The sequence below is a fragment of the Manacus vitellinus genome, unplaced genomic scaffold, assembly GCF_001715985.3.
Source record: "Manacus vitellinus isolate BGI_N305 unplaced genomic scaffold, ASM171598v3 scaffold_56_pilon, whole genome shotgun sequence".
Lineage (NCBI taxonomy): Eukaryota > Metazoa > Chordata > Aves > Passeriformes > Pipridae > Manacus > Manacus vitellinus.
The window spans coordinates 1,984,567-2,012,276 of record NW_021940660.1 but is presented as its reverse complement, the minus strand read 5'-3'; the positions used below and the strand labels follow the sequence as shown (position 1 = coordinate 2,012,276).

General features: G+C 38.7%; 2 protein-coding genes across 4 annotated transcripts in view; both read right to left on the bottom strand.

The window, feature by feature from the left end:
• CDC14A (cell division cycle 14A) overlaps positions 1-16,512 on the bottom strand; it is a 55,301-nt gene extending 38,789 nt beyond the window's left edge. Inside the window, 2 exon segments of the mRNA XM_029963221.1 lie at positions 5,775-5,850; positions 16,400-16,512. Coding sequence (XP_029819081.1) covers positions 5,775-5,816 — 42 coding nt within the window. The 5' untranslated portion in view covers positions 5,817-5,850; positions 16,400-16,512.
• Positions 16,513-20,089: 3,577 nt separating this feature from the next.
• EXTL2 (exostosin like glycosyltransferase 2) lies at positions 20,090-27,477 on the bottom strand. Of its 3 annotated transcripts, none has more exons than XM_029963234.1 (5): positions 27,459-27,477; positions 26,304-26,374; positions 24,780-25,207; positions 23,329-23,399; positions 20,090-22,717 (listed from the first exon to the last, which is right to left on the bottom strand). In XM_029963234.1, the coding sequence occupies exons 2-5, from the start codon at positions 26,306-26,308 to the stop codon at positions 22,226-22,228; spliced, it is 996 nt and encodes a 331-aa protein (XP_029819094.1). In that variant the 5' UTR covers positions 26,309-26,374; positions 27,459-27,477; the 3' UTR covers positions 20,090-22,225. The 3 variants fall into 3 exon arrangements, 2 of the variants coding, with proteins under 2 accessions (XP_029819094.1, XP_008920499.2); XR_001921834.2 differs by lacking the exon at positions 27,459-27,477 and adding an exon at positions 24,144-24,244 and having other exon boundaries at positions 22,702-22,717; positions 26,304-27,437; XM_008922251.3 differs by lacking the exon at positions 27,459-27,477 and having other exon boundaries at positions 26,304-27,429.
• Between the last annotated feature and the right edge of the window lie 233 nt (positions 27,478-27,710).

The following is a 27,710-nucleotide window of genomic DNA, read 5'->3' as shown; positions in this document are numbered from 1 at the left end:
TGACAAACTGCAGCAAAACTATTTAAAGCCAGAAAGAGACAAAACTGTCACTTAGAAGTGGCAAGCTGGACAATTTACTGCATTAATAATTTTTTGGCTTCATGAATTGCTACCACTGTGATGCATGTTTGTCCTGACAGATTTTTACAGTACAACTCCAGTTTTTAGGAAGTTATCAACAAATATTCTGGTTTCCGTTTCTAAATATTTGAAGCACGTTCTATTTTTAAAAGTTGCACATTCTATAAAATGCTCTAATGCCAATGCTGCTGTTACCTGGCTTCACTGTTGACACTTGGGAGTGGAACATACAGTACCTGCTGCAGAATAGTGTTTTATTTGTTTAAGTAGTGCCAGTTGTATCTCAATTCCAGAGATCTGTGTCTACTCTCACCTTAACTCTTGTTGCAGATTTTAGAATAACTTTAACCACAGAATCAAATTTTGCAAAAAATCAAACAGTTGATAAACTCAGGAGAAAACTGATATAGGTATCACAGCAAGCTTCTTACTCCCAACCCCCAGCAACAGCACCTTTTATAGCAGTTCTAAGTGTACATTCCAGTCTGGTCTTATTAGCCACAACTTCCAGAGGTAGAAGGAGTGAGAGTTAATGCAACTCAGTGTGTCTAAATGGAATTGTAATTCCCAAGATAGCTGGCTGCTGTTGATTGGAAGAAGCTGTATCTAGAGACCAACAGCAACATCTCTCTCAGTGTATATGCAAACATACAAATCACAAGTAGTTATTTAATTAGTGAAGTATTCAATTATTATTAAAACTTGACAAAATTAATCCCAGTATTTTAAGATTCCTCCCTTCTTCCCCCTCCTCAATTTTTTAATTTTAGTGTTCTCTAACTGCAATTCCACCCATGATGTGTAGGTGGGATAAGATTACAGTAGTTATGCAACAGTGACAGAACTTCAATTATAACTTATTGACTACTACTTATTTTAAAGCAAAGTTCTTTGCAGCAGTTTATAGTTCACCAAACCCACTATTTTAAACTGCAAAGCTAACTAGTCAGAAGTTCTATGTAATGAGACCATAGTTCTTGTTCTATTTTATGGAATGGACTTTTAATGTTTTGGGTATATCAAGTCATTTTAGTTTTGAGACACTTCGTACCTGACGTAGTGAAAAACAGAAGTTTCCAGAACATTTTAATGAAAACAATGTATCAGTTTTATTGCATAATTTTCAAAATGTAAGGTTATATGATATTCAAAAAATACATCCTGACTAAAGCTTTAACACAAAATTGAACTTAACATTAATTGACATTAACAGCTTATAGCACAGTAGCCAGTGGAAAATGGCAGCATGATTTAACTTTTCCAAAGCCTATAAGACAAACCACTGTTTTTGTTTGCCCACTAGTTACAGAAAATCAAGTTTTACAATAAGTGTTTCCTGAAGTGTCAATGCAATGCCTCTGTTAACGTTAACATGCAAATTGTTTACTCAGTACACTTTAAATATCAATACTAAGCTATATGATCTCCTTTCAAAAATACTGATTTTCTCACCATACTTAATAAGCTTTGTGTCCTCCTTTGGATAGATTCAATGATAACAAGCTTTCAAGACAGTTCTGGAAGGTAACTCTTTTTACAGTTCCAGAGCTCCACCTGAATGGATTAAGGTTTTAGTTCCCTGAGACACTGCTCAGCTCTGAAGAACCAGGACTGTTTCAACAAGAACTTTTTCAATACAGGTTATCCTACAGAATAGCCAGACCTTAGATAACATAGTTGTGAGTAATCTTCTTTCCTAAAACAAAGGCACGCATTATGAAGTATTAAGAGTATTCTTCTTTACCAGTAAGAAAATTTTAGCAGTTTCACACATCATTAAAAGACAAAATGTAACAACAGTATCTGTCAAGATATATCCCAAAGGAACATACTAAAAGACAGTCTTTTAGAATTAAAAGCAGAGTTCCACAGAAAGCATGGCAGGTTTTGGTTTAGGTGATAAAACTAATTTATAAGATTACAAGAGGGTTCCAGAACATGTTATTTTCATTATAAGATTACTTTTTTTTTTAAAATAATAGATAATTTCCTGTTTCTTGCAGGCCTCAAGAGAGATTTACTTGCAGAGAAACTGATGACAGGCTTGGAAAGTGCCATGGTAGACCGTTACTAGATTGTCAGCTGTGTAAAATCATCAGATTATTTGCCAGTATTTCATATAATGGATATGGTTAAACACAGTTGTACTGTTCAAGTAAGAAATTACTGCAGTATGTTTAATAAGCCTGGATCTATGCAAATTCTATTTTTATACATAGAGAAATGTATATATATGTAATATGTACACGTAAATAGCAGTGAATACAAGGGTGGCAAATTGCATAGAAAATGGTTTATTAAAACGTGCACTCAACCCTGTCTCAAAATTTAGGCTGTCCTAAGGAGATGCTTGCAATTACTACAGTTCCATGTATGCCCAACAGTTTATTTATATTAAAACAACAAATAAGCCAAACTCCTCTGTGACTCAGCAGCAATACAGTTAGCACACAAAAAATATTAACCCCATAGTTCATAATGCTGCCAGTGTTTTTCCTCCCCTGCCTTTGATCTTCAATATTCGTATATTTATATCAGCAACATTCCCTGATCACCTCTGCTCCTGGATTTATTGCGAATGTGTAAGGCTGTACACACATAAAACACAGAAGGCTTTTTGAAGCAGTTTTTATCAAGTCAGAGTTGTTTAAACAGAGGAAACAAAATCTTTCTTTCATAAATGAACCCCAGTTGCTTAGTCAAGCATTTTTTCCCCCTACAGAATTCAAATTATAAGTAGAAAGATAGCACAGCCAAGCACTTTTTCCTTGCTGTTGACTTGGATAGTCAAAATCATCTCCACAGCAATTGAAGCATTACAAACGAGGTCCAAAAGGTTTTCCTGTAAGGCATAACCAGGATTTTACCTCAAACTTTCTTGGCAAATGGATATCTAAATAAATTCTTCAGCTCTTCAAAACAGAATTATTTACTGTTTTTAATATCAGTCAGCACAGTTACCATAGTTTACTTTAAAATGTTGGTCTGCCATTAGCCCGCTTCAAACTGGTACCCTTCTCCATCCTCACCAGTCGCACAAGAAAGGAGAGAGGAAAACAGAAAACTGCCTCTAATGTCTAACTTCTCTCCCAAACCAGAAATAGATACAGCTGAAAGATTTGGAAGGGAAGTTTGTGGGCTTGTTTGTTTTAATGAGATCTTATACTCTCATTTCTCCTGTTCCTATTCACAGAAGTTTCAAAATTAACAAGTCTAAGTCTTAATTCCTTTTGAGACAGTGTATCCATACAAAATCCATCACGTTTGTAATTTTTTTTTGTGCCACACTTCAAGACTCTTTTCTTCAGAAAAGCACTGAAGTGCTTACCCAAGCAAGTATATATCAAGTCATCCGGGCTTAAGCACTGTCATTGCCTCAGGGTCCCAAAAGCGTTGTAGTATGGCAATAGCAACCATCCCATCATAATCTGCAGCATCTTTTACTTTCTATGATCAAACACTTCCTGCTGCTGGTCACAGGGAACTCTTAATGCAAGGATATGCAAACAGCAGGTTGCCCCAACAGGACTCTCTCTCGTGACCCGAGCTTCCGTCTTACACACGCTACTTCAAGCCTCAGAACTCCTCTTTGGGACACTTGTGAAGGGCAGACATGGGAAGATGAGGTGTAGAAGGGTAGAAACTGTGAATCCATAATTCTTGATGAGCAAAGCTGAGCAGCAGTCATTTAGCAAGGCCTGCAGATGTGTGCTTCTGATACATGCAGGTACATGTACGTACTTCAGCCCTAGGACTTGGTCTTACAAGACTACTTACTCTCTGCAGGTAGTATCTAAAATAGGTCGCAGTCTGGCATATATTTTAACTATTAGAAGAGCAAAGCTTACATTAGCTGTACTGGCCTACCCCAGGGGTAGTGCCAATCAGCCAGACTGGAATCTATTCAACTGTAAGTTTCTATACCACTCTGGTAGTATTCCAAGCTTTAGCTGTTTGATTTCAGGTATTACTTTCAAGTGGTTGCATTATCAGGTTACTCTTCCCTCTTATACACTAGTAGTTTAAATTAACCTATTTGGAATTAGCCTCTGGCAGCAACAAACAGCACCTCCTCCCAGAGGGGCTGAGACTTCTCATCAGCTGTAATCTTCACCTAGCAGTGTCAGTATGTTTGCTTTTTCAACAAATGTAAATGTTGCATTAAAGTGACATCACAGTTTGTTAAATCAGCTCTGCGAATATCAAAGTCAATAGTTCAGTTCCAATTTAGCTCCCTTGTTTATTTTTTCCATGATAATATCCAAGCCACTTCTGATGACATGCTTGCCTCATTCAACATAGATGATGGCCTTACAAGAAGAATAAAGCCTGTAGAGACATTCCTGTTCAATACTGAACCATTAAAAACAATCCCAGGATATTTATTAGTTGTATACTTATTTCCTGGGTGAAACTGTGGGTACCTAGGCTCGGGATTGAAGGCATTCTGGTTCAACCATAAAAGCAGGAAGATACACTTCAACAGTAACACATGAGACTGTATTCGTGTCCCAAACTGATCGCAGTCTTAATCTGAATCTGGAAAAGACAGAACTGGTCTCTCCTGTTTCCAAGGGCACAGGGAAGTTAGAATAGTAGCTTTACTATTGGTTCTTCTCTGGAGTAACTGCTTCACAGAGCAAGCACACTCCAACTTTTAACTCAAATAAAAGGTCAACAACAGCAGAATTAAGGTAAAAAAACCAGATTCCTACTGAGTGAGCATCTTTGGTCACGTGTTTGAATGGGATACTGGCACTGGAAAATGGGATGATAACATAGTTATAAGTTCTCTTTAGTGAAATGACAAATCCAATGTTTTCCCAATATGAACACACGCTAACAAAATTAGAAATAGTAGAGTTTAACTTTTTCTCTTTATAAGTAATTTTTTAGAGTTAAGAAGCAATGTACATTTTCACTAGAAGCGCTTTTTTTGCAAAAAGTTTATAGCAACTCCATAAATCCCTGAATTTGGAGAACCTCCCCTTAAGAACATGTGCAATTCAGCATGTCCCTGAAAGTAGCAGATAGCATGAATCAATTTGCCTAAGTGCATTGTGCAGCAAATGTTTGTGCAGCAAACATTAGCCGCAAAACATAATGCCATTTTTGATAAAGGGACCCTCTGAACAGTAGCCCAAGTTATCACTTCTGTAGTCCCATTTTCCCCTTCTGTCAGTAACAGTTCTAATATTTTCTATTATAAAGATTTAAAACCTGTTATATTTAGTGGATGGTCTCCTCACTACTTGCCCAGAAGTTACAGTAATTAGTACCTAGCAATTAGAATATGTTTCATTTCTTGAAATTGATAGATTTCCTATACATGCTGCAAATCACTTCTGCACAGGTATTTGGAGAATAGGTTAAGCCCACAGCTACATGTTCAGTGTACTTGTCTGGCTGGGATGGAGCATAACCAGTGGTTTTTATTACTATTGTCTTTAAAGTGTAAGGTTATGAAAAAAGGTGAACACAGCCTTCAGTGCCTCATCTCATAAGGAATAATGAAGGTATATTAATTGTTTTCACACTTTAGAGAGAAAAGAACTCGGAACAAAGAACATCCTTCAAGTTTAGCAGTCACCATCTAGATAATGAGCACCTAATCACCACTCTCAAACTGTATAATTTTATTTCAATTTCAAAACACAAAAAAAATAGGAACATTGTTTTTAAACACAGCTTACCTTTAGTTTCTTATTTAGTTTACAGCAGTATCTGTATAACATTGCCAAATTTAAAGGTCCAAAATCTCCATAGAAACTGGGGAAAAAAAACAAAAACCAGTGTTATTTATACAAAAGAGCTAGGCAAATTTCAATGTCCATGTTGTTGATAATTAAAGCTGCAAATTAGTAACTTTTGCAGGATACAGAGTAGCCAATATACATGGAACAACAGATAAGTCCTTCATTGGTTCATTTAAGAGGACAACAGTAACAATTAATTTGAACTCATTTGTAGCTTCAGTTTAAGATATTCCAGTAACTACCTTCCCCATTATATACACACACTAACTACAGAATTTTTTCCTTCATCCCATGATATGCAGTCTGGTTTTGACCAAAACTACAGAGTAAAGAATATCAAGACATGATCTACATTTAAGCCATGTTGACATCCTAGATAAAGATTCCACAACTGCTTAAGATGAAAATATATCATTACACAGTATTAAGAATAAGCTACATAGAATTTCTTATGGATAATAAAATTTATTGAATTATGTCCAGTCTTGATCTGTCTGAAAATTAAGCATATTTCTTCATATCCCATCCTTCACTATTCCAGAGATTATATATTACATATACACTTTACGTTGAATTATTTTTCCCTTTGTCCCACAATCCTCATCTCTAGACTGTTCTTCCAATCTATTATTTATTTCATGTTGTCAATACCAATTCCTCAATGTTCTTGTTTCTCTCCTAGATTTCTAAACAATCTCTTCTAGAGCTTTCTCCCTCTCCATTCATTGTGCAAAACTGCTCAAAATTTAAGCTTCCCCCAATAATTTTCCTTTTGTGTATAGAAATCTGTCTTGATGATCTTTTTAGTGCTTATAACTTGGTTAATATCCTCTTCCCCACATTCTCTCAAATAAGAAAGCCAAGAGCAGTGCAAAAAAGAGACAACTGTATTAGTCTGATCACTATCTAGGACAAGTAGCCTGCCTGCCACACCAATGCTATTTCAGTATCATCTACTTTACAATATCAAGTAACAATGTAAGTGTTGGTTAAGAGTCAGTTCAGCCCTTCAGAACAAAATATTAAGATGTAATTACAGAAGCTAACTAGCTGGATGACAGAGCAAGCTATCCAACTACTAGGACTTTATTTCCAGGTTGTACAGAAGTAACCAACTCAAGAGGAAAATCCAGTGGCAGTAAAGCAGGGCTTAACTTCAGAACTTCATCTCAGCTAAGTCTCCAGATACAGTCAACAGTTATAGGTATTTTTAAAATAAAACCCTCCATATGGCTTTTCAGAGGTGAAATAAAAAAGTTCTAGGGACAAGTATGAGTTATGACAAAGAAATTAAAACTGGAGCTCTAACAACACTGTAGCTTCTCGAAAAGCCATACTGAAGGTTTACTAACATCTCTCCCCATACTGCTGCACTAACACCTTCTTCAAATAAAAAAAAAAAAACCCACCCTGTCTTGCTCCATTAACTTTAGAGTATTCTTTCACTTAAATATATGATGGAAGAGTAGAACTTAGGATTTAAAGATTATTTTTGAAAAATACTTTTTAAAGTATTGTGAAACAACATGGAATGTGATAGTTACTATAAAACAGAATACTTTTTTAAAAACCATTGTGAGCAAAGTAGTTGAAAGATTTAATGGAATACACAGTTTACCTAAAGAACTGAAGAACTCTATAAGCCATGCTTTAGGATAAGTTTTTATTTTATTACTATTCATTTGCTAGAAGTACATCAATATGAAGTCATATATCCACTTCTACTTTTCCACATGATTAAATTCAAACAGAAGTATAGGAAAAGTACACAAAAATTAATTTACAAATTTATTCACAACAGACAAGTTACTATTTTGATGGCAGAAGGATAAAATACATTTGAGTCTATCCATGAAGCAAAATGAAGCTATTAAGCTTCTCAGCCATCGAGTGAAAGATGTCACAATCTTTGACTGACTATTTCTCCATCACCTATTCCCATTAAGTATGGTGTGCTTCTCTTAACACAGTGGAGGCCAGGGGCAGAAGTATCTGTGTTTAAGTCTCTGGTCCTGTCACCATTTGTCTGTGCTGCAGAAAAAAAATATTTCTCAGAAGCCAAACACAATCATAAAGGAAAGGTACTTTTAGTCAGTGCTGCACCAGCACTACTGCTACACAAAACCACTGGCAATTCCCAAGTTATTTACATAACACCATATTGGCAGCATAAACCAGCCACTGGCTTCACTTACAAAACATTGGGGTTTACATGTGAGGCAGAAAGGTTATGTTACATGCATAATTTTAACTTTCTCCACTTAATACCTCTAAAGTGCAATAAGTTGGATTATCCTTTTTTTTAGTGGGGCTAAGTGAAACAAGTGCTTTACAAACCTCCAAATCAAAGAGTTCTCTGAAAGATAATACAAGGCTCTGTACTGAAGTCAATGAACTCTGATCTACAAAATCTTCCTTCAATTTACATCCTTAGACCTAAACACAGTTTCTGACATGTTTAAGAAGAATGGTTTAATCTTATGCACCCTCATTACTTTTTCTATAAAAGCCCATTTATATACTTGAATTAGAGACACTTGATCCTGACTCACCCAGAGGATTTTCATCTTAAGAACAGAATTTTGACATACAGTTAAATGTAAGCAGAAGATGGGAAACGGGAGGTATAGGGAATGGGGAAGAAATGACACACCAAGTCACCATCTGAGTAAAGAATTTTATTGGGCAAAAGTTGAAGATAAATGTAAGAAAAAGTCAAATCCTATTATATGATAGTCATTGGTAACAATCCACTCATTATTTTACTTCCACCTCTTTTACATCTAGGTATTTTAACAATGCATTGAAATACAATAAGAAATCGGGATGTCTCTGAAGCTTAAGCCAGTTAAGAGAGAATCACTTACAATGGAGGTGGGAACCACACATGAGGAATAGATGGCAGGTATGGTATTAATTAACATTTAATTATATTTTGTTTTAATCAAGTACCTAGATGATAGCTGAAATTATTCTTCCCCCTCAACCCATGGAGGCTTTCTATCCTTAGGCTTCTCAAACTAAGTAGCAAAACCCCAGAATATACTAGATGAATATTTAAGTAGTCTACTTCAAAAATACTATCATGATGCTACCTGGAAGCAGTAACTTAAGTTTCTGGTATCTGTATTCCCCTTAGAACAGACTCCTAGAACCACTTCTTCCTATAATTTATTACAACATAAGATCTGAGGCATTTGCTATACTGTATCATAGGAAGGGTCATCCACCTCGAAGGGCCAGCCCATAATGGGTCCATTGGTCTACTCTGTCATGCAAGCAGCTACTGTAAATTCTTCCAGGGAATTCAACAGAATGCAGCCTCAACTCTTGAGATAGCAACATAAGTCGTTTCCAACTGCAGTTCCATGGGAGGCCACGTGAAGGTGCCATGAGTCAGTTCAAGCCTAAACCGACACCTCTTCTGAATGCAAAAGTCACTTTTCACTAAGCATTTGAATACCTGACCCTGGAGTTTCAGAAAAATGATAAACAGATTTCCTATCTTGAACTATTGGATGGTGCCTGGTTATAGTCAATGAAGGAATAATATAGCCTGGCACACATTTAATTGATTTGATAACCTCCACAGAATTACAGATTATGCTAAATTGGAAGGGACCTATCAGGATCATCAAGTCCAAGAATCACAGTACATGCCTGACAGTATTGTCCAAACACTTCCAGAACACAGACAGGTTTGGTGCTGTGACCACTTCCCTGGGTGAAAAACCTTCTCCTGATCCAACCTAAACCTCCCCCAACTCAGCTATTTCCTCAAAAGTCCTGTGACTCGTCATGAGAGTGAAGAGATCAGTACCTGCCCTTCCACTTTCCCTCATGAGGATATTGAAGGTGGCAATGCGGTCTCCCCTCAGTCTCCATTTATCCAGGCTGAACAGACCAAGTGCCCTCAGCCACTCCTCATAAAGCTTCCTCTCCAGACCCTTCACCATCTTTGCAGCTCTCCTTTGAATGCTCTCTAGTAGCTTTTTTTATATAGTGGTGCCCCAAACTGCACACAATATTCAAGGTGAGGCCGCCCCAGTGCAGAGCAGAGCAGGACAATCCCCTCCCTCAACCAGCTGGCCATGCTTTGCCTGATGCCCCCCCGGACAGGGTTGGCCCTCCTGGCTGCCAGGGCACCACTGACTCATATTCAACTTGCCATGAACCAGGACCCTCAGGTCCTTTTCCGCAGTGCTGCTCTCCAGCCTCTGGTTTCCCAGTGTATACACACAACCAGGGTTGCCCCATCTCAGGTGCAGAATTCGGCACTTACCCTTGTTAAACTCCATATGGTTGGTGACTGCCCATGTCTCTAATTTGTCAAGGTCCATATTAACATCAGTCAATTGATCAGGCCAAGATATCAAGTTATCTTCCAAAGATAAAATGCATTGCTAATGCCTTACTCCAGATGCCTGATACTTCTTCCCTACAGATGAAAACACCAGAGCAGTAGTTTTCTATTGCCATTCACTTCCCATCAGGGCCTGATGTTACTTGTATACCACCTTACTCAGCCATTGATTTAGTAACTTGAAAATAGAGCCACCATTTCACAACTGCATTCATTTTCTGGAGTATGTATCCCAGAAAAGGAGTACAACTACTCCCCAAAGTACAAAGTTTGCCTTCTTGAAGACTAGCAATCATATAAAGTAATTTACCTGCCAAAACAGGAGCCCCCCAAGCTTGAAATTACTCAATCCAAAAGATAAAAGCCAAGAACTTTGTAAAATAACATATATACAGCTTCTTAACTGCAAAGCTTCACTAATTTTTCAGCATTTTACAATTAAAATTTACAATTTTACAGTTAAAATTAAGCAATGAGACTGAATTACAATAAGAGAAAAATTCTCCACTTGTTTCTCCTTCCTTTTTTTCCTAGGCTGGAACATTCAGATTACTGCACTCCAAGGGCCCTACTGCATCTGCTCTGAGTCTGGCCATCAAGTAGTACAAGAATCAGGTACTGCAGAAGTGGCCAACTGGCCATTACAGGTACTTGCTTCAAATCATAAGCTGAACACATCTTACACAACAAAGTTCCTGGATGAGCATCAAAAGGATTGGTCCCCCCATTCATTACAACCTAACTGCTACTCAGGAAATCTTACCTATTCAGTCTTCTTTCTCCTGCTTCCTAGAGTGTGTTTCTCCTCCCTACTTCTCGAGCACATGAAAATAGGTGTGATACTCAGTGGCACTGTTTCCCTGCTCTAGCCCAGTGATTCCAGTAACACGTGAATTCCTGGGAGCTTTCTTATTTGGGCCGAGACAAAATCCCTAATACTTAATACTACTTAGGGATCGCATGCTTCTGAATAGACAAAGGATGATACAGCAAATATAACCCTGGAAAAATCACCTCACTGCTTGCAACTGGAGGTAGGAATAAAGTAGAGGCTCTGTATTATTCAAAAAAAACCCTAGGTATTAACTCAATTTCTTCTTGGAACTTCCAAATCCTCCTCAAGATCCAGATTCTTCAAAATCCAACAAGAATTCATTGATTTAAGTTGTAGGTAATTAAACAGCTATTCCAAATACATTCTTTTTAATGCAATGCTCCTTGACATCAAAAATAAATTATGAAGAGGTTCTTCACAAAAAGCTTCCCTCTGGATGAATCTTCAGGTCCTGCTAGAAGCCTAGTCTCTTCGGAAAGAAAGTCATTGTAACAGAGGTCAAGATCCTCAAATGGTCTTTTCTGTACCAAGCTACACTCCTGCCCAATATAAAACTGGGACCTAGAAAACAGTTCTGGTTTATCCTGGTACCCTTTTACTGGGGGGGGGGAAGAAGAGAGGAAAAAATGCTCAATACTACTGGCAAATGCTTTTATCTTTTACCTATGAAAAAGCAAAGACCAATGTGGTATGCAGAGACCAATGCGTAGGTATAAAATTTATGAAACTGCTGGACTGAAAAGCATACCACAGGTGTTAAGGGATAGCACTTTACAAGTATCAAATGTGAAATTATGTCAGAAGTTTGTGCCTGAAGGAAAATTGACACTCTCAGTTAGATCTTCTGATTTAATTTCTGAAGTGAAATTAAAATTTCTCATTTTAAGATGGAAAACGAAATAAAGCTGGAGCATTACTCTTAATACCCACCTGTAAGAATTCAACATACAGAAGTTTTTCTCCTCTGTATTTACATTCACATTGATAGAAGTTAGAAGTTGGGAAATTTCCTTTTTTTTTTTTTTTTTTTTACTTTGGACTTCAGTTTACTAGGTTGTCTTGGTCATCCAACTGTCAAGGTCAAGTCTTCAAAAGTTACTGGAGTGAACAAGGAAGCCCCTGTTCTCTGTGAAGCAACAGCTCTGATTGTTGGAACAAGTTTAACTTAAAGTTTTCTGTTTCCTTTCAAATGATATAAACCACAGAACGATGGAGAAGTTCAGGTTTCTTATGCAAGTACTGTTACTGAAGAACAGAAAGAAGCATTTAGCCAAAGCAAAACCAGGCAAGCTAACCCTTACTCTTCTCACAGGAAACTGCTTCTTTGCATATACACATGCAGTGGAGGAAACAGTACTAACTGAATTTTGTTGTAGCTAAGCATCTGAAAGTCTTATTCTATTGCTGCATAACCAAAGTAGCTAACGTGAAGATTGCTGTGAAATGGGCAAGTAACATGCCATAGCTTGAAAGAAAGCTTTAGTGTAAAGCATAGGATACACAGAGACTATCATATTAACTCCTTTTACAGCCTAGATGATGTCAGAGATTAGATCTGCAAAGGCTGTTTATACAAGAGATCCAAAGTGAGAGCAAATGACTGAATAAAACCGTTATGATTTATGAAGGTTGCCATTACAATTTACCAGTAGAGATTCCTTTTTCACATTATTTAGATTTTAATTTTGTTTGAGAAAGCTACTCAACAATAAAAAAGGACATTAAAAGTTGCTTTGATAAAACTGTAAGAAAGCCAAGTTAACCAGTCAAGTGTAGTATTCTCAATCCAGATCTGTTTACTGAAAGGTGAAACATGAAAGACGCTATTCTTAGAGAATAAAAAGCTTCTTACTTAATTGAGGTTTTGCCAAGGCAAGGCTTGTCTATTTGCCAAATGACAGTCTTCATCAAGCTGGATTATTTCTCATTAACTCCATTTTTCTGAAGTAATAGTTACCTGCACTACATTACCCTGAAAGATTGTGCTCCATTATAATCAGTAGCTCAGACTTTCTCAGGAGGAAAGTCAGAGAGTTTCAGAAAACCTCTGACAAAATCTTACAGAAAGAGAACCATTAAAAAGATTTCAGAATTGTATAATTTCATTCAGTTTCTTGTTCTCTTAACTGAGGCATTTACATATCATTTCCCTAGCATAATAGGTTCAAGGTTAAATTGCAGCACATTTAACTAGTGACAGTTGTAGTGAGTTCCTAGTCAGGAAGCATTTCAGATGGGCTTAAATGCTTTTAAGAACACCCTTATTATCTCTTTAAACTGTGCATGTTTAAATAAGACAGTGTTATGAATTCACTAGAACAGCTGAAAACTTCTAGTGAAAACTGAAGGCTAAAGTGCTCAAGATTACATAACCACACTTTGTGTACAATTTAGTAATAAACCACGTGACAGGCTGCAATAGCAAGTCAGCATTTACCAGACCAAAACTTCCGAAACCATTAGATCTAGCACTACGGCTGCTCTGTTTAATAAATGGGGTACACTACTAATGTACAAAATTACTTCCTTATGTCTCTTCAAGAGTGGGAGAAAAAGGAAGCGAGGCAGTTAAGTTTTTAAGTACTGCATGATCCAATAACAGGCCCTCTGTAATCAGACAACTCCAAACCTACATATTCATGAGGTTTTCAGATCAGATACTGCTTCAGTGAAGCAAACTGACACCTCTGTAAAGTCAGCTAAATAAAATTCTGTAACAAGCTAACAGAATAAGGCCCAAAGAAAAGCAGTTTATTTCTAAGCTCAATGAAGTATCTTCGTCACTACTGTGATGCATCTAAACAAAGTTAAGCCAATAAGCAGTTGTATTAACATAATTAATTACATACCTCACAAGTGCTGAGGATTGCATACCTGAGTAGACATGTCCTATCCTCCTCCCAAGAACACTGAACAGTTCATTTGATAAAAAAGCAGAACTGGCCATGAAATTCTGATCACAACAAGCCAGGTAGGTCATCTTGAATAAAGACTCTGGAAACCACTGTTCTGAGCTATAGCACTTCAACTCACATCCAAGTATTTATTTTGCTATCAGGTAACAAATACTTCAAACCACTTTCTCAGAAAGAAGGCTGCATTTTTGATAAAACGAGCAGGAGATCTGATCTGGTGTATTAAAGTTATATTCCACTACTACTTACAGACAAGCCCTGACACGAAGCTCCCCACTTTGTGTGCAGCCTGTGAAACACAACAGACTGATGTCAAGCTTGCTGATGAGCACAAGGGAAGCTACAGCAAAATTAGTATTTCCCCAAGAACCGAGTCTTGCGTTCTAGTCCTCAATTTGCCTCTAGCTGTCCAAATTCAGAAAGATATTAAAGAGATACATAAAACTGTAACCCTAATGACACCTGCTTTTGCTTCCCTGAGACCATATAAACTTCTTTAAATATGAGGGAGAAAAGAGAGAGGGGGGTAATCAAATGAGGCATGGGTTTACTACTAAATGTTGCATACACTGATAGTGATAGGTACAGCAATACAAATATCAGGGGAAAGTTTAGCAATGTTATGCCAAAGAGTTAGGTTATTATAGAAAATTCATTCATACCACCCGGTAACTGTCAATTTCTACCTCATATCACATTTTAGTATTTTGAGAGCACAAAAGCGAGAGTACAATTATGGTATCAAATATAGGATACCTTTAAAACAGGCAAAGTAGGGTAGGAACTGTCAATTCAGAAAATACACCATGAATTACATGTCCAAAATCATTAGATGTGCTCTAGAAAAAGGAAACTGCTTCCTTCCATTATCTGGTAATTATATGTGATATCAGGTTACACCTGATATGTACTTAACAGATAACTGGGTTCAGGAGTATACCCATGGAATTTCTGTTACACGTTAAAGAAAATTACTTTCCCCCTCCCCTTCAAATTTCTCTGTACTTTTTTCTTTTTTTTAAATGTGACATTGTCCTCACACAAAATATCCCAGTAACAGTCCTTCGTTAGCACAGTCCTCTGTAACTAACAGTAGAGAAGTGTTCCCCCTTCTTACCCATAAGATCAAATGCCACATAAGATTCCTTCACCCTTCCTAGAAGGGTGTTAAGGTTTTAAGAATTAAAACCAAAACACCTCACATCAAGAATAACACAGAAGTCAAGAAGAAGAACAAGCTTTTTTCATTAAAGAAAGTGGAACATTTTCACATAAGGTAAATTGCTCAGGACCTTCCCCAATTGAATTCTGCTTTCAATATTAGGTCAACCTTGCCTTGGGGTACTCCCAAGGTGCCTTCCAATCTAAATTCCTTAATGATCATTACAGAACTTACTCCCAACTCAAGCAGCTGATTATAAAAGTCACACAAATCATTGGGAGCTTCAGTAGAAGATGCACAGCTTAAGATGAGAAAGACTCAAAAACTCTAAAGACTCAAAACACTCTAAAACTGCAAGCTGGGCATAGAGAGTAAGCTAAAAACCAAGGAGGACTGGTTTACACCTTCACAGGAACAGTGCTGAAGTCACTACAGAAGTAAAGGAAGAATGGTTGATGCTCACAGATTCTTCAACCCAGATGGAAAGTTTTACAAAAAATAGGAGCACACTTTTTGTTTCACTTCTGTTACAGCAATGCCTTTGTCAAGTAGCTAGATAAACCATCACACATGAAACAGTTGAGTTGGGAACAAAGTGCAGAGCATCTACTTTTTAACCACAGCATAGAGTGGTTACTTTATTTTTAAGTGTATTTTATGTCCTTTAATAGTATTCACAACTATAATCAATTTTACTTTTTACCTTCTATGTGTAGTCAGTGTTTTCCAAACACATGAAGCTTTTACTTCACAGAAAATACTTTTTCAGCTGTTCTAAAGCTACAAAAGCCATCAGGAAGTGCTATCACAAAACCTTCTTATAAAACAAGTTGCAGTTGCTCTTTAAAAGCACATTTAAACATTGCATTCTTAAAATTCTATATTAAAGGTGATCACTTCATAACTCTATAAAGGGAAACACAGGAAACAAACTATTGTTTCATCTATTCATGCCAAACAAGAGTCTTCTATTTAAGTCACCATTTAATAAAATGTAATTAGAGATCTTCTCCATGTTTTAAACAAATCTTACAAGGTTCAGATACCCTTCTCCTAGTTCAACTACAATTTAAGCCTTGCAGCTGTTTTTCTGGGTCTTTTTTATAGCAGTAATCTTGTTAAACTAGTTTCAGCTAATATATAAATATATTCCGGATAACTTTATACTCATGTTCTGTGCAAGTAACTAAATGGGGCAAAAATATTCTACACAGTATCAAAGTGTGTTGGGAAGACCCTCAGGTGATCACTTTGAATATGCAAAACGTAACAGATCACAACACTTACTTTTCATAGACCAGTTCCTCATCCGTACAAAAGTAGTGGGTATTTACGGTACTTTTCGGTTTATTTCGTAAAGTAGCGAAGTACAACCGATCTGAAAGACAGATTAGGGCAGAGCGTCGGTCGGTGCGGGCAATGCCCCGCCGGCTGCCCGGGGCACGCCTGTCACCCCGCGGCCCGGGGCGGAAGAGGCTCCGCCGCTCCTTTTTCTGCTGCGTGAGCGGCGGCGGGAGCGCCCGGACCGCTCCGCCCGCGGGCCCTGCCCTGCAGGGCCCCCCCGGCACTTCGGCAGCGGCCCCCGCGGGCGGGGGAGCTCTGACCGCCGGGCACACCGGCACACCAGCAACAGGTGCCGGGCCCCGCCCTCCCCGCCGGGGAGCGGGGGCAGGACCGCCGAAGTGTGGCCGCGGCAACCGGGGGCGGGCAGCTCGCCGAGCCGCCAGGAAAGGGGCGCGAGCACGCAGCAAAGCGGGATACGGGAGGCGGGAAGCAGCGGGGTGTCCTCTCTGAGGGGAAGCCTGGGAAACCCGCCAAACCCGCGGGCAGGGGACAGGGCGGCTGCCGCCACCGCTCTCACCTTTACGAACTCCGAGGCTGCCCCCCAGCACCTTCGGAGGCAGCCGCCGGCGGCCTCCATCTTAAACAGGGCGCGGAGCAGCGAGGCGCGGGGCGGCTCCGAGCTCATGGCGCTCTCGGGCAGCGCCGGCGGGGCCGGGGCGCGCTCGCTGGGACCCGCGCTCGCTGGGACCCGACCCGCTGCCGGAGGGGCTGCCCGCGGGGCCCACGGTGCTGCGAGCGCGGCAGGCCGCAAGCCGCATAGAGCGGAGGCGGAAGCCGAGAACGAGCCCCGCGGACACGGCGGAGCGAGCGCCCACAAGGACTCCAGCTCACACCCCGCCACCAGCGGGGAGACGCCCCCGGATAAAGCAGGCCAGCGGGCGGTTTACAAGCGACCGGCGGCGCTCTGGCAAACGCGTTACGAGCCTTTGTCTCGCCCGCGCCAGGTGACGCTGAGATGACCGGCCCCCCGCGCTCGCCCCCCGGCCCGGCAGCGCCCCCTGCTCCGCCAGGCAGGCACCTCTGACGCCACGGCGCGTGCCCCGCCTCCGCCCCGCCTGCCCTGCCGGCCCACCGCCCGGCGCCGCCGCCGCGCCCCGCTGAGCTGGCTCGCTGCTTTCCCCGCCCGGGGGCGGCCCGTGGCACAGCGGCCCCGCGGGGACAGGGCGGGTTGCGAGGTGCAGCTCGGCGGCGGAGCGGCGCTTGGGCCGGAGGCGCCTCAGCAGCTCGGGCGGGCTCCGGCGGGTGGCGGGCGGGGCGGCACGAAGCGGCTCTGGGGGAGCCGAGCACGTGGGAACCGCGCAGCTCTCGCTGCCCTACCTGGTGGCACCACTTCACCGTGACGACAGGCCCGCTCGCCAATCAAGGCCCGCCCTTTCTGCGGCCTCCAGCCAATGAGCGAGCGCTGCCCGGGGAAGCGTCCCGCCCACGGCCGCCCGCGGGCGGGGGTTGGTGCTGCCTTCCTGAGGCGGGGTCCGGGCCGGGCGGGGGCATGAGCCCGGGGCAGCGGGGTCGGGAAGGCGCTTGCGGATGGAAAGAGCTTTCCTAAAGCGCTGGCTCGAGCTGTGGGCGCGTTCTTCTGCCACGCTCCTCTTTAGAAAGAATTGGTAAGTGCCGAACAAGGCAGACAGTCCGTCTCATATTTACAACGAAAGCAAAAAGTTGCAAAGAAGAGAGAACTCGAGGAGGAAAAAAAAAAAGAGAAAAAGAGTTATTCTTCGCCCAAACACCCCCGCCCGCCCCTTGAAACACCTTAAAAAGATGTTGTAATACAAAGCCATATGCAGCCCTGAGGTTAACATTATTATCACCATCTTTCCCAAACACTATAAATAACCTACTGTAACTACCAGTTCAGATAATTAATCCCAGCGTGTCTGCAAATGAGACTAAACATGCGTGTGCAACACTTCTCCGTTTTTATTCTAGTGTCATAAGCACTGGATAATCTTTAAAGCTTTACAAATAAGGTGAAGTACTACACAAAACACTTCTCTAGTGCAACTTGTTGTGTAGTTGCTTATTTATTTTTTGTCTTGGTTCTAATAATTTATACCTGTGTTCTTACATTGCTTTATTTTTTTTTAAAGTTCCAGAGCTAATATTCCTAAATATGAATTTGTTTGGACCTGATCCTGTGAACCTAATCAGAAATACCATTCTCAGTACTGTTCCGTACAAGATGCTTACATGAATGAGACTATAGCTGTAACAGCACATTAAATAAAGGTTGGTGGTGGAAGGTATTTACTTTTCATGGAAATCAATGGGTTTATTTTTCCTTATATAGGAAAGTCCTTTCTATACAACTTTCACTTGTATTTAACCATTAATTAATTTTTTTTTTTTCTTACAGGCAATTGTCTAAGGGGTACCATAGCCTAACCTGTAAGAAAAGAGGTAGTAAGGTATTATCTCCAGAACCATACTTTTTATAACACCCTTTTTGACTCAAACTTTCACTACAGTTCCAGGTAACATTTCTAAGTCTATGCTGCACTTAAGGGGAGTTTGAATGAGCATACTCAAAATAGTCTTAAGAATACTTTCTTTGGCAACAGAAGCAAAGATTGAGCAGTGGAACCATCTGCTATCTGGAATCCAGAATCCTTAGAAACTGTTTGTGTTGAAGCCTATTATATGTAAACCCATCTAGCTGGACGCTCAATCTAGGAACTGAAGAAACAGAAGCCCTGCTGTCAAATGTTTGCATACTGCTTATACACCTTTTGCAAAATTACAAATACTATTTTCATTGCATAGAAGTTCTCATTTGTGGCAATTAGCAACAGCCTTTGTAAGCATCGGAAATATTTAAACTGATCTTTCTTTTCTTCCCTGTAAAAATATGTACAGAATAACCAAGTTTTTTCAATTTCAGTATTGCATCTTGTAGTTTTTACTATGATAATTTAACTAATTCTTCCTTGTAAAATCCTACCCTTAAGAATGTTTTCAACCAGTACAACTTTTTATAATCAATTCTAATTACTCGTTTTAACATATGATATCAAATATCAAGGCTACAGTGACATCTTGTGGCATTTTTTGGTAAAGAAGCCATTTTCTCGTAGTCCTGTTACAGTATTTGAACACTAATATCCTGACTTTTTCAACTAGGATTTATCTGTCAGGTATTTTAAAACTTTATGTTGCATAAGCACTAATTTCTACAGAACATGCAGAGGTGGTGATGAATCTGTTTAGACTCCAAAATATTAACAAATGACATCTAAGTAATATCTTAGAAGAAATAATCACATGCATATTATTATGTTTTTCACTAAAGAATCCCAAAGCACTTTTATAATCACCAAAGGATAAAAATCAGCCTTTAAAAAATAAGCAAACAAAACCCTTTTGGTTCCCAAACAAAATGAATTATGACTGGAGCTGAAGTCTTACCTTTGAATTTTCTTTCCTATCTAAGACTAACTGCTTAAGGCTGTGTCTTTTTGATGTCTTTTCTTCCCTCACAAGTGGGCCTTACCTAAATTAAATGAGTGTATGTGGCAACAAGTACACGTTTTTTAAAAAAAGACATCTTGGTGCTGCTCATCTGTATGCAAACTGTGAGCTTACTTTAGACATCTTAACATTGAAAATTTTGGTAAATAATCTGAAAATCATCACAAATCTGCTTTCTGTATTTTATTTGACAATGGTACAAATTAAATTTAACAATATCATTAAAAGCTTGTTCTATTAATTTTTTCACTGATACAGAAGAACAAAAAAAACCCAGAACAAATCAAAACAACTCCTTCCATCCAACACAGAGCCCAATACTAAGATTTGGCTGAGCTGACAGTTTGTTTCACATTTTAAAAATAAGATAAACAACAACTGTGAGTCTTCACAATTCTAGCTGATACTGCACAGAACAGAAATTACGGAAGACCAGTAAGTAAATGAAATACAGTAAACTACAACTGGGAAAGTTGCATTTCTGGAAAGATGATAGACCTGTTTGTATACTACTAAGCACTACAACACAATAATTAAAAACTACTTTTCACTAGTACAACAAAATTAAGCAGACTTTACAATGCCATGTTAAGATTTTGCCCTTTAAGTCTTACAAAAGTACTAGGAAGACTTCACTGAACAGAAATCAAATCCTTTAGCACTGATAGAACACGGCAAAAGAATCCTGTGTTCCCCCGAAGACTCACACCCTGCTGTAAAAAACTTGTCACATTCTTCAATCACTTTTTGTTCAGCTAATGTATTACAAAAAATGATAAAATTATACATTTTTTGTGCAGATGCTATTTGTTTACCAGGTATTAGCTGTTAATGGTTGCCCACAGATACCCTTGAACTTATACTAAGAATCAATTAAAAGCTGATGCAGATGAAACTAAATGTGCTTTGGATACCAAATCTGATTCTATGGTCCAGGAAAATCAGTGTCTTTTGTTCTTTCTTCCATACCATAAAAAAAAAAAACCACAAACAAAAAAACCCAACAAAAAACCCCAACCCTTCTGCAAATGCAATGGAAAAGGTTTGTCCTGTCTATGTTAACACAAGGTTTCCAGAACTACAGAGCCCCAGTTTAACAAAAGCTATTGACAGCAGCTCTGTTTCTTGCTACAAATGAAGCCAGGGAATTCAGAGATAACAGTCCATCCCTGTTAAATATTACTGTAGTGTAAAATACTTTTTTTTCCTAATGCTTTACCCATTCATTGCACATTTTAATTCTGTTGTCATAGTCACCAAAACCAGAGAAGGAACTAGAAAGTAAATACGCATTTGAAAGAGTAGTTAAAAAAAACAACAGATCTGTACAATTACAAAATGTACACTGTAATAAATGCAGAACAGCTTGCTCTCACTAGGAATTGTAAATAAGACATTTTTAACAAGTGAGGATTTTCCTGGGCACATTTTTGTATCAATGTAAATGCAAAATATCAAAATAAAACTATGTACTAAAGAGAGTATTAATAAATAACATCCCATCCATTTCTTTGACTGCTTATGTAAGTGTCATATTTCATGTATTCATGTTTCTTACATTTCCAACTGCTAGGATTTACCTTTCAGCTGCTTGCAGTGTTTCAGCAACTCTAGGCAAATCAATAATAGGAAAAAAAGCCACATCACAGATCATTTTCCACTATCTCAGCAGGAATAGATATGGTAGGCAATGGTTTTAGGGCTATCTGAGATTAAGGTGAGGTACTCTTCTTGCTTTCATAGCAGCTTCAGAACATCTCAGGACACCGAACAGCTTATATACAAACTTCAAAGGGGTTTTGTACAGGAGTGTGGAAGCCTGGCCAGCAGTTCACTGTAGCTCTTTTACAGTTTCACTGGGAACAGAAGGAGGTGAGGAGAGGGAAGGCAAGGAAGCATCTCAACATATAACCGTCAAAAATATGCCTAGGTCTCATTAGACTAGATACGTTTATTCAAGAAAAAAAAATCAAAATGTAAGATCTGAAGGGTGGGAGTGCATTTTTGACTGCATGTTTCTAAAGAATTGGCCTAATAAGTATAGTAGCTTTTCAGATTTTAAGGAAAGAGGATGATTTTATCACAGCTAAACATTGTTATATATTAAGTTTTTAGAAAACTTACCTTGGTGAATTAGTTAGAAAGGAAAAAAAAAACACATAAAAAGCCCAAAAGCCCAATGGAGAAAAATCAGAGGCTACACAGAGGGATGGCCAAGATGCAGTAATTACACCATATTCTCTCCTTGAACTCAGTGGAGTTTACTGAGTACAGTTTAACATTTAACACCTTAAATTCATTGGCTTACATTTTATTTTTGTGATTTGCATAATTAGGAAAACCAAACTGAGAAATCATGATATTAGAATATTTTAAGGGCATGCCATCATAAATATTAACCAGTTTATTTACACAGTAGGATCTCTGTAACAAATGCTCTGCTCGGTGCCACATTCCCGAATAGCCACTGTTAGTGTCTTTTTCTAAATTTCTTATATCAACAGGCTTCACAAACACTCCTGAAGGCTTTCCAGTATGCTTGGCTACCAGAAAATTCATGGCAATATCATCACAATTTTGAGTTTCATCTATTAAGGCATAAACTGCTTCTGGCTGTCGTTGAAAGTCTTCTAAATATCCACTGTGAAAAAATGCTGCACCAATAAGAACCATAGAATACTGATCTCCATTTCCAAATCCAGGGTTCTGCAATTCAAAGCTACCATAACTGTATACGCCTGAAGGAGTAGAAATGTGCTTTCTAGGAACAAATCCCACTATATGCTCTGGAAATTGCTGAAAGAAAAAAGAAATTTAAAAGAAATCAAAGTGAACCCCTCACTGTGAAATGTGTGTTAAGTACATTCATAAGAGAGATTTATGCATTTTTTAAATGAGAGGAGCACAAGATTATTGCCAGGAAATAATTAAATTGTTGACATATGGTCCTTTGATCTGCATAAATGTTGCAATTAAATACAGTTTCACAAAACTGACACAGTATGCCTCATTCCACATCATGCAGTGCCAAGAAACATCTTTCCACAAATTGCAGCTGTGTATTTGGCACTGAAAATAACTTTACAGACATTTTATCTTGTTTTGCAAAGCGTAACACTTTTGTTTAACAAACTACTATACTACAATAAATGTAAATAAATTCAGCAGTTAGCACCTTCATGTTTTCGTAAGGAAGAGTTACAATTTTAAAGTTATAGATTACAGGTACAGCTACTACAGAAGATTATTTTTGTAATTTATACTATTCAATACTTCAGTCCTTCCAAAATCTAACTTTACAGTTAGAGAACCAATGGTCAAACATTATGATACAGTATTACTCCAAATAAACCCATTAATCTCAATTGTAAGTCACAAATACTGCCGGCCAAGATGCAAAATATTACCTGCCAAACAGAAAAGGCAAAAGCAAGGTCATGAGCACTGACTAGAGTGTCATCATCCATCATTAAAACAGCTGAAGGGAGGAAAAAAAAAGAAAAACTTTTAATTTATCAAAAGATTAAATACACGAGCACAGTACGCAGCACAGTATTTGACAAATTAAATGTGAAATTTCTATAACCATTAAGCTGAATTACTATAACCATTAAGCTGAATTACAACTCCCTGAAAGTAGATTGAGAAAACACAACTATATTTCAAAGCTAAAGCAAGGTTGCAGCTTTGTGGTAGCTGGAAGCAAACCTAAGTTTTAGATTATTTGCCAGGCTGGAACAAAACCCAGCAACTTTTGATCATCTGTAGTACAGCTGGAGAGGTATGTGTTGGAAAACTTGGGAGTGTTTGGCAAAGCAGCTTAAAATTCTACTATCTTGTGTAAAGATACAACTAAAATAGTTAGATACCTTTCTTTAGCATGTGAGCCTTATAAAGGATTCTTAGAGTAAAATTTTACTCATCTCACTACTTGAAAGTTCTAAGTAAGCAATTAAATAAATTGCACAGGCAACATTCAATATGATTAACTATAGAAGGAAGACTCTTTGCCTTGAATTTTAGACAAAAGACTATCAGGAAGTGGAAAAGGAAGGATATTCTTGGAACTCCAGATGCATTAAAGCTTTTTAAATTTACAGTAGGCACAAATCCTATTACAGTAAATAAAACACTTGGGAAGTTGAAATTTCTAATGTCTTCCTAGAAATCGTGGGTTTGGAGTAGCAAGGCATGTTAGGAAGGGGGCAGTAAATAGAATTACCTTTACTAATCATGAGTAAGGTCAGGTCTGTAATGCAACATATGGGGTTTTTTTCCACTTGAAACAAACAGGACTTATTGTTGTACACCTCCTGGAAAGAGCTTAGGAAGAATATTTAGATGAATAGCCAAAAGACTGGGGAAAATACTCTTAAAAGGGATGTATAATTTGAGATAAAAAGCCAGACAGCTAGGGAGGGAGGTTTCTCAGAAGAGCAGAACATGCTTGAGAACTCAGTCTTAAAAGAATGGATTAAATCAAGTCTTTACCAGATGACTTAAGTCCAGATTAGTGCACACACTCAACAAATACATGCATTATGAATTTCAGTTTATGCTACAAAAGGAAGAGAGGCTGAACTACCTATGTCTGCCTGACAAAGGAAATGGGGAACAGTTGCAAAAGCCCATGAAATACTTTGACATCCCTCTTCTTTTTCCTTACTCTTCACTGACAGCCTGTTGGTGGTGTGCATCTGACATCAGAACATCGGTTTCCTCTATACTACCCACATTCTAAGTGACCCAGCACATCCACGGATTTATTACATAGTACAACTCAAACCATCTCTCTTTTAGCATTCAGATTTTAAGCATGAAAATAATATGAGTAGTAGTGATATGAACTGCTGATTACCTTTTGTTTCCAGCTCAGGGAAATTCTGCAGCCTGTTTCTCATGCGATTTACACTTTGAACTTTAAAGACAACAGGGACAGGATGAGGCCCCAAGGAATTCCACATCTCCTCTGGTGTCTTCTCACCAATGTTGTTCCACACAACAATTACTTTATGTAGGTTGGGGATGGCTTGATAATGATTTAAGAGCTTTAGCAGTAAGTCAGTTCTATTATATGTCTGCATAATAAGAGTAAATGAATCCAAGGCAGACTGACTCTGGGGTTTTGGTTCCCTTCTCAAATTGGGCAATTTGTCATCTTTGATGTTGGGAAGCAAAGCTGTTAAAGCACCTGCCACAAGAAGTAAGACGATGATCACCACAGAGGTGAAGCGGAGTAGGCGGATTCCCATAACTCTTCCTGGAAGCTTACAGAAGTGAAAATACCTTCAAAACAAGTAACAAGAAAGGAAAAGTCATTAAATCCATGTTAATGAGCAGAATGCCCACAATATTAAGCAGATTTTGGTTCAAGTAAATAAATAAGGAGGATTTTAGGATTTTGGCCAATTACTGTCAAGACAGATACTTCTGGTACTCTGTTTCTATGTTTACTTGCTTTTCACATTTTTGTTAACTTTGAATTTCATTTTTTTGTGAAAATTAATCCAGAATAATTCTTCAGATTGTTAATTGTTTCTTATTTTCTCAGTACTGTGTTTTTGACTGAACATAGATATATTTCATCAAACCTATCCAGCTGAAATTAGAAAGCAAATTTGTACTGATTCAGTATTTTCAGCACTGCAGGAGCTCTACTTTAGCTGGGAAGCAAAAGGGAGAGAAGATGCTTCCTCAAGAGCTCCTCATACAGCTTCCCCTCAAGGCCCTTCACCATCTTTGTAGGTCTCCTTTGGATGCTCTCTAATAGCTTTATATCCTTCTTTTATTGTATTCTTACATTAATTCTTATATTCATATATAGCTGCAGGGGACCACCTGGAGGTGAGGCCGCCCCAGTGCAGAGCAGAGATGGACAATCCCCTCCCTCAATCGTCTGGCCATGCTTTGCCTGATGCCCCCCAGGACAGGGCTGGCCCTCCTGGCTGCCAGGGCACTGCTGACTCATGTTCAACTTGCCATGAACCAGGACCCCCAGGTCCCTTTCCATGGCACTGCTTTCCAGCCTCTGATTCCCCAGTCTTATATCCAGGGTTGCCCTGTCCCAGCTGCAGAATCCAGCACTTGTATTTGTTAAACTTCATACAGTTTCCTTTTCTCCTCCTTCACTTGTAAGATTAGTATGAATTGAATGCAAGATGAATGCTCTAAGCTTGCTACTAAGTAGTTACTCATCTATACATATTACTCATGTTAGTAATTTCTAGGTTTTCAGCAGGGAATTCTGATCAAATTCAGTGATCCAGGACAGCTAAACAATTACAATTTGAGAGTGTTTTTTAATCCTTCTTTTCCAAGTGCAAATACCATGCTTGAAAACGTGAATGTAAATTATTTTAATCTAAAAAGCCTCGCGACTCACCTCATTGTTGCCAAGTAGGATCGTTTTTTCCCCCCTTCTTTTTATAGGGCAGTTGTTTGTGATCTTTAAATCTGTTGGAAATTAAAGGGACTCTATAATTGAAGATCAACAATTATCTACATGCTACCCAGCATTCTTTTACAAATAAAAGTTCCTCTCTATTATTGACTGATATACGCATTCATGGCAATTATCCCATCCTTTTTCCTATTGCTCAGTTGAATTGTCTCTGCCTGTCAATGAACACTCCAGAAAGAAGTTATCACACCAGATGGTCAAAAAGAAAAGAACAGTATGTTTCTCTACTCGCAAAATTATCGCCTTGTGCCAGTGCAATGTCTGTGTGTTCCATCCTTAAGTTCAACTACAGAGATATAAGGACTTCTCCAGAACCCCACCAGCTGTTGCTTTGTTCACCAGGCACCACTAAAATATATATTTGGCTACCACAGTCAGGCAAGTGCTCCCAATGAAGTTATTTTATTTTATGGCTCATCCCCTTCATGTTCTCCTTCCACTGAGTTAACGAGTTACATCAGGGGTTTAAGACACAGAATTTTGTTCTTCCCATCTGGTTTGGCAGCTTGGAAAATATAAGTGTAAGCACATAAAGGAAGGATGTACAAGATCCTTCCTTTTGCAGGACAGCAGAAGAAACTTGTGTCTGTTAAGGCTCTTAGATTGTGGGAGGGATTTTGTTCCTTTAAAACTAGAAAGAGTCTTTAATTTTGATTTAGGAAAAGCACTGTGAAAGCTCAGAGAACAAGAATTTGCTGAATTTGTTGAATAATTGAACCAATGTGAAATTTCATAGGAGAAATTTGTTTGAGCTATATAAACTTGCTTCTTAAAAATACAGATTTGCCAATTTGTGTGTATAACAATCAGAATATATCCACGTATACAGGTCTTCCCAAATCTGAGTTCCAATTTTACCACTATTTTGTGAGGAGAGGTCACTGAAACTATTTCCAGAATAATCACTTGTTTTGGTTGCCTAATTTTATAGGTTTAAACAATCACATCTGATTTCTAAAAATTATTAGCAGGTGTGGCTACTCAGCATTTATGAGGTCCACTGTATCCTCATCGTATGTGCTTTTGAAAACCTTAGATCCTTTCCCCAGTTTGCAACCTAGTTGCAACAATACTTACCACTACTACTGTAACGATAAATTAAAATTTAAAAGCATACAATATTGTTTGCTGTTTATGAGGCTTCCTTGCTTATAACACATTCTAGTGTTTACAACGTGTAGTGACAACCAAGGATTATATTATTATACAGTCCCTAATTAAAATAAGCGCCTATTTAGATTTTTTAGAATTAGCATCACGGCACTTTCTGATGTGCCGTGAAAGCGCAGATCGGTTTTGCCAGTTAAATTATGAAACTGCAATGCAGGA